General features: G+C 42.2%; 1 protein-coding gene across 1 annotated transcript; it reads left to right on the top strand.

The window, feature by feature from the left end:
• The first annotated feature begins 396 nt into the window (after positions 1 to 396).
• crtap (cartilage associated protein) lies at positions 397 to 6,909 on the top strand. The gene is made up of 7 exons (XM_022747713.1): positions 397 to 1,010; positions 3,229 to 3,378; positions 4,145 to 4,316; positions 4,483 to 4,611; positions 4,770 to 4,915; positions 5,868 to 5,951; positions 6,535 to 6,909. The coding sequence occupies exons 1-7, from the start codon at positions 549 to 551 to the stop codon at positions 6,580 to 6,582; spliced, it is 1,191 nt and encodes a 396-aa protein (XP_022603434.1). The 5' UTR covers positions 397 to 548; the 3' UTR covers positions 6,583 to 6,909.
• The last annotated feature ends 330 nt before the right edge of the window (positions 6,910 to 7,239 follow it).

The following is a 7,239-nucleotide window of genomic DNA, read 5'->3' as shown; positions in this document are numbered from 1 at the left end:
TGGATCCTGTTGTGTTGGTTGGGATTTAGGTCCTTGGAGGGGGTGAGGGGGTGAGGGTAGGGGGGTAGACCAAGCAGGAATGTTTCTACGTGGCAGCGGGAGGAGGAGGGACAATCCACTCTCCCCAGGGGTTTAATTAGTAGCCGAGAGGAAACAGGTTTACACTTTAGAAAGAAGTATTTTATGCAATAATAACCAGTTTGCTTGTAAATCCCAACTCTTTGCAAAATTACCAACCGAAATAAAGTGTAGAAATTGCTAGTTATGATGTTGCGTTATAAAAGGTCTGTGTTATAAAAGGTCTCGGGTTTTTACTTGTACTGTATATGGGCAGAGCAACAGCTCTGATTTACTTGTGTGATTTAGTGGGAGGAGCAGCTCCAGCAGCCCCCACTTGCCGGAGAGACTGATCCTGCCCTGCACCCGGGGGAGGGGAGGCTTTGTCCGGATACGTGGTGGAACTTGAGGCGGTCCTTGAGACCCACGCACACGGACCGTCCGGGATCATCCAACCCAGCCCCTCTCCACCATTGACCAAACTTTAAAAAATGGCACCCTCCACTTCTTCCCAACTTTTTGCTGCGCTATTAATCGCCCTTTCCATCTGTGCTGTGAACTCCCAGTATGAAAAATACAGCTTCAGGAGTTTTCCCAGGCATGAGCTGATGCCTCTGGAGTCCGCTTACAAATACGCACTGGACCAGTACACCGGGGAGAAGTGGAAGGAGACGGTGGAGTACATAGAGGTGTCTCTGCGGCTCTATCGGCTGCTGCGGGACAGCGAGGCCTTCTGCAACCTCAACTGCAGCTCCGTGAGGTTGGACGACGAGCAGAAGTTTGCGGAGTTTCCCGAGCTGCGGGCGTTCGGCAACGTTATGAAGAGGGCACAGTGCCTTAAGCGCTGCAAGCAGGGGCTGCCCGCTTTCAGACAGACCATGCCCAGCCGGGACACCATAGATGAATTTGAGAGGAGAGAGCCGTACAAATACTTGCAGTACGCCTACTTCAAGGTAAGCAAACATCTGTATCATGTGGGGCCGCCAGGCTGCTGGAAATGACCCAAATCCATCAAAATCAAACCAGCAGGACTTATATGGTATCACAGGTTTGTCTACTGTATGGGGACTATCAATAGCCTAATAAGTTGATAGCTTTACTTATTCTTCATTGTGGACACCAATGCACCCACCGTTTCTATTTTAATGTCACTGACAGTGATTTTTCCTGACGTCACCTACAGTACATGCCACGGGTGCACAGGGGGGGGGCTCTGTTCTGCAAAACAGGAGACCTGAACTCCTACTGGTACTTGCTTGTGTTATTATGAAGACGTAAAAATCTTTCCAAGGATAGAGACACTAATAAAATCCTGTGCGTGCTTGTCTAAAAAGGATTTCTGCAAGAAAAAGTCCCTGCTTGCTTTTGGATCACAGTTAATTTAGGGTTAAGAGCTCAGGTTAAAAATTGCAATTGTGATTACATTCAGGGATGTGTAGTTGTGACGGTTAAGGTTTATTTAACCCATACAAACATACATTTACTGAGGTGTCAAATCAAAGCCAAAAGGAAAAACCCGAATAATGTAAATGAAATGAGAAACATAACAAATGCAGATGCTTCCACACAGGTGCACCTGGTGTTCATTTAGGCACGAGTGAGTGAGGCACGATACAAGACCTTCATTTATGTAGGAAGTACTACATCTATTAAACAAGTGCAAGATAATGGTGGGGTGGGGGTGGGCGGGGGTCATTTTCCTGGTGTGGTTTGAATCCACTTTACCTTTTTAAGTACAAAAATTATTAAAGGTTCACTTAGGCTTCACGATTTCTCAATGACTTAAATCAAAACTAATATGGCAATGTGAACACTGAATGAGTTGTTGGTCATTGAGATCGTTCCATCTGCCAAGACTAGACAGGAACGGATCTCTTTTCATGGGCAATTAAATAATAAATCAAAGTAATTTATGAGTAAAAATTAAACCACAGTTTAGCCAAAGCCAACATGAGACTTGAGGGACTTGAGGGGCTACTGAGTGGCGTGATTTGTATGAAAATGAATAAATCATATGATATGGTCTTAGGTAATGGTTTTAAAAGAGTGTGGTTTCAGATAGTATTACTAAGCAAAAGAAATAAATTAAAGAGGTGAGGCTACTGTTGATCATACTCCGTCTCCGTGATCCAACTTATCGCGATACTTGAAACAGAACAGCCGCCTAGCTATACTGAGGGAGCTAATCTAAGAAAACAGCGCAAACAACAAAGACACCAATGTAACCGAGCGTTTGGGGTTCGGCTAACTGTGCATTTTAATATCAAATTAAAAAAAACGTGTCAGTGACAGTAGCCACACTTCTCTTTATTCCTGCCTCCAGACATGACCCCAAAGCAGTTTCCGACAACAACAAGCACTTTACGGTAACCGTACAGTAATGCCCAGGGGACACACCCATAGATATATTATAAGAACTTTTAATACATCCACACACCCATGTTCTTATAATACACCCATGGACAAACCTTAAAAAGCATAACACATAGTAAATACAGGAGAGTCTGTCACACTAGCATCGATGTGATATGCTCCACAGCAAAGCTAGCGGTTAGCAAGCTAGCAACAGCAACATTTTCCAAACAGATTCATAATGTCGGTAACAGCAGGTTAGCTAACATTATCGTGCCTGCTGTAGCTGGTCACTAATGAAAACACACATCTAGCACTATGTAGCCATTAAGGTACTTACACACACAGGAGAAGAAAACTCCCCGTGACCAGTCCATCTGTGCTCTGGTCATGTCTTTTTCTTTTTCCGGAGTCCTTTTTAGACGGAAATGTAGTTTCTTCAATGGAGGGAATTCTGAGAAGTGGATTCTACCTGAACTCTGCATATTGCACTGTGGCAGCTGATGTGCAGGCTGTCCGTGTGTCTTCATAAACTTGGGGAGGACCAATGGATCAACAGGAGGGACTCACATGCACTAACACGCACGCCTACATGCACTGACACGAGACAAGAGAGAAACTGATTACAAGGCGTTCAGAGGGGGTGTGGCTTCTTTCTCTCCCCAGGATGCCATTACTCCACTATAAAGTTGCATAGTTGTTTGCCGTTACATTATTTTTAAAATCTTGTTTACAGAAGCTTTAAACATTCAGAGTTATTCGGAAATGATACATTAGCGAAAAAAAAAAATAGGTATTGACAATATGTGTTTGTCTCAGTCTGACAACCTGGCCAAGGCGGTGTCTGCTGCCCACACCTTCCTGCTGAAACACCCAGATGATGATATGATGCAGAGGAACATGGCCTACTACAAGAGTCTGCCTGGGGCTGAAGAGCACCTCAAAGACCTGGAGACCAAATCCTATGAGGTACACACACACACACACACACACACACACACACACACACATACGAGAAGACTGTATGAATGCTGGGGTCACACCCATACCCACATGTCTTCATAAGTGCACACACGCAAACAATCCTATTATTGGCTCTGTGGGTATGCTGATGTGGTAGCTGGCTGTGGTTGGCCCCAGCAAAATGAGGAGGATGAAGGATTTTGTCCTGGTCCTGAGAGAAACACAATTTCATTCACCAATCTTTTTTAAAAGGTGATCTTTCTTTCTTGGCATTTTGCCTTTAATAAATAGTAAACAGTGTTTAGATACAGACAGGAAACATGGGGAGAGAAGGGTATGGGATTCAGCAAAGGCCTTCAGCTAGAACTGAACTGTGGATGCTGCAGCCACATGGTTTACATCTCAACTATTAGGGCATTATGTTGAATGCCAATTTGTTTCAGCAAAAATAAAAAATCATTTTAACTGCAAAATTGTTGCTTAAACATTTTTGACTTGTGCCAAATCTTATCTAAGGGAGATCTGTCATCACAAATTGATCTTTTTAGGAGCCATCAATGTAGAAAATGTATTATTACCCTGATGCAAACATAGTGATACTGATAATTAAATATACCATTATATTATATATATATATTTTATCATTGTCTTTGATAAGGAAGTGAATGTTAACCAAGTGTTTTAATAACTCAATCAGTGAATGAATTACCATTTAGTGACTGACTGACTGATTGTTGTATTTGTGGGTGTTTTTTGTCACATGGTACTCCAGACGTTGTTTGTGCGTGCAGTGAGGGCGTATAATGGGGACAACTTCCGTACCTCAGTGTCAGACATGGAGCTGGCTCTGAGGGACTTCTTCAAGGTCTACGACGAGTGTCTGGCTGCGTCTGAGGGTCCGAGGGACGTCAAAGACTTTAAAGAATTCTACCCCTCCATAGCCGGTCAGTACATTTCTACATTTAGTTTTTTCCACTAGCTGAATAGGCCCCTCCAGCCTGTTTTTCTCCAATACATTTATGTTATTATTCAATTTCATCCAATTTTTTAATGTCATTTTTCATCTCTCTGAAAAGTCAAGCAGTCTCTGTTGATTTCTTTTCTCTGCAGATCACTACATAGAAGTCCTTGAGAGGAAAGTGAGGTGTGAAAATGACCTGACACCTGTTGTAGGGGGATTTATTGTTGAGAAGTTTGTGGCCACCATGTACCACTACCTGCAGTTTGCCTATTATAAATGTGAGTAGCATTTTGTGATCCCTGACCCACATTTTTCTTTGCTCCTACCCACACCTTTGACTGGAGAACTCTTATTATTAGTTTCTACAGTCAATTGCATTTGTCTGACTTTAATCAAGAAAGATTCCTGGATGAAATGTTAATTGTTGTGTTTTCAGTGAATGACCTGAAGAACGCAGTACCATGTGCAGTCAGCTACATGCTGTTTGACCCCAGTGATGAAGTCATGAAGAACAATGTGGCTTATTACAAGTTTCACAAAAGCCAGTGGGGGCTGATAGAAGAGGACTTCCTCCCCAGATCAGTGAGACATGTTAATGATTACACACCTTATACACTCGAACTGAAGCATAAACAGTTCCTGTCCCTGTGTGGTGGGAAAAAAAGGTTTTCAAGGAGAAATGTCATATTTATTTGTCTGAAACAGATTCAACTTCACCAGTATGCCTGACTAGCTAAATAAAGGCTTTTAAGTTTTAAACTTCTCTTCTCTCTCTGCCTAAGAGTGGCAGAATGTTTTCTTTTTTGTTGTTTTTGACATTTTGGGAAACATGATTACTCACTTTTTTGCTTATAGTTCAAAATTCTCATGTTGTGCGGTAAATATGAAGCTACAGCCACCAGCTGGTTTGCTTAGCTTAGCATAAGTCCCTAAAAGACTGGAAGGAGTCTTTGCTGGTTTCCTGAAAACCTCACAGTGTTGACAAGACTCCAGGAAGTCACTGCTCCCACCCAAGAAATGGTCCAACTCACAACTGCTGGTAAAACCACTAGTTGTTGTAAAAAGCCTTGAGCCTTGAACAAATGACCTAAAGGTAACAAAATTCCCCTACCAGCCCCTCCAAAACTCACTGATGAAAACCTTATATCCCATTTGTTTAAACCACCTAAAAACCCAAGTGTGAAAACGCCAAGTTGTGCTTTTATAGAGGTTGTGTGTATGTCTTGGGAAGGTGCAGTAACTTTTTTACATTTTTTTTTTTGTGACAGAACTAGACTAGCTGTGTCTCTGTGCTACATTCAGCTAACCTGCTGCTGGTAAGCAGCTCAGTGGTATCAATCTGAATCTAACTCTCAGCAATGAAACAAATAAGCACATAAGCTCATTTTTCAGACACTATTCCTGTAAGGTTTTCTGGACTGATTACATGTGAAACTGGCATTTGGCTTCTGCCCCCTTTCCCTGTGTTGTGTCTTTGTTTTACTATAACACACTATTTTGTCTTGTTGCGTGTCTTGTTGTGTGCTTGCTGCAGGAGTCAGTGCGGTACTACAATCAGACCACCATGCAGCTACAGATGCTGGAGTTCTCCAGACAGCATCTCGTAAGCGATGATGAGGTGCGTACCTGTGTTTACATTTCTTTGTGTGTTAGTGCATCACAGGATGCTTCCAGCCGAGAGGTTACAGTATCTTTGGGAAAGTGAAGGGAACAGAAGATACAGTTTATACATAGACTGACACAATTCCCATGAAATCATCTAGATTTTGGATGAGGTTGTTTGCAGCTCTCATAGGCTTTGTCCTTGTGTAACTTATGGAAAAACCCTGGATTCTTCTGTCTGGTCACATGATGCCCTGCAGTACAATGTGGGCCCTGTCTTTATCAGGCTGCAATATCACAGACAGCCATGGGGTGGCAGCACGACACCGCATTTTTTTAAGTTATTGTGATGCAGCACAAGGACTGTGGCCATGAGGGCAACCCAACATAAGCCAGGATTACATGCTGTATGTGGCAAATACCATTCACTTCTTCACTGTAATCTCTTTAGTAATGCCAGGTATGAGAAATCACAGATAGAACTGCTCGTGGGAGAATTTATGCTGATTCACTCGGTGCAAAATGTCACTTTGAAACAAAACAGTCCCTCATGAATCGTCTCTGCTTGATTCTTTTTTTGTGTGTGTGTGTGTCCACAGGGGGAGGTGGTGGAGTTTATAGATGAGTTCCTGGAAGAGAATGAATAGTCCACGTTGGAAACTCTGCTGAAACACTGAAAAACAAACACAAACAACAAAAAAAGCACCAGTTTGTATTTATTGGGTTTTGTAAGATGCTCTGATTGGTCACTGTGTTTTTACCCTGCAGCTCCACATCCTGAATATTTTTGCCACATAAAATATGCAGCTCAGAGGTACCGACATTAAGCACAGTAGCTGAATGATTTAAGGTCAATGAAAATAACAGAGACAGAAATATTTTTACTTACTGTTTTATGAATTCATTCCTCCACTGTGAATCATAGATGTTGTCTTTCAAAAATGGTCCTTTTCATGATAAAATAACTTTCCTAACATGAGATCTCTCAAGTAATCATTGCGGTGTTGTCGTAATACAGTTGCTGATTTTGGTCTATGAAATGTTACAAAATAGTGAAATATACTTGTTACAATTTCACAAAGCCTAAATTCATGTCTTAAGATCCAAAACTTTAGAGTCACAGCAAAACATCACAATTTAGAGAGGGGAACTCGGGAATGTTTGAAAAAGACCTCAATCTGTGAAAAGCAGGCTGTTTGCAAGGGTCCTTTAGACGAAACCCAGGGCTGTGCTGCGCAGACATGGCCAGAGAAAACACTGAGTTGTTTAATAATGTTTGAACATTGAGTCTCTGTGCAGTTTGT

This window comes from Seriola dumerili, unplaced genomic scaffold (assembly GCF_002260705.1).
Source record: "Seriola dumerili isolate Sdu_G_001 unplaced genomic scaffold, Sdu_1.0 BDQW01000110.1, whole genome shotgun sequence".
NCBI lineage: Eukaryota > Metazoa > Chordata > Actinopteri > Carangiformes > Carangidae > Seriola > Seriola dumerili.
The sequence above is the reverse complement of the archived record's forward strand: the minus strand, read 5'-3'. Positions and strand labels throughout refer to the sequence as shown.

Bases quoted from the DNA above. Each gene is read 5' to 3' on its own strand.
- crtap (XM_022747713.1), top strand. From the start codon at position 549: ATGGCACCCTCCACTTCTTCCCAACTTTTTGCTGCGCTATTAATCGCC. The intron at 1,011-3,228 runs GTAAGCAAACAT...TGTTTGTCTCAG, and splicing joins TGCAGTACGCCTACTTCAAG to TCTGACAACCTGGCCAAGGC. The intron at 3,379-4,144 runs GTACACACACAC...ATGGTACTCCAG, and splicing joins TGGAGACCAAATCCTATGAG to ACGTTGTTTGTGCGTGCAGT.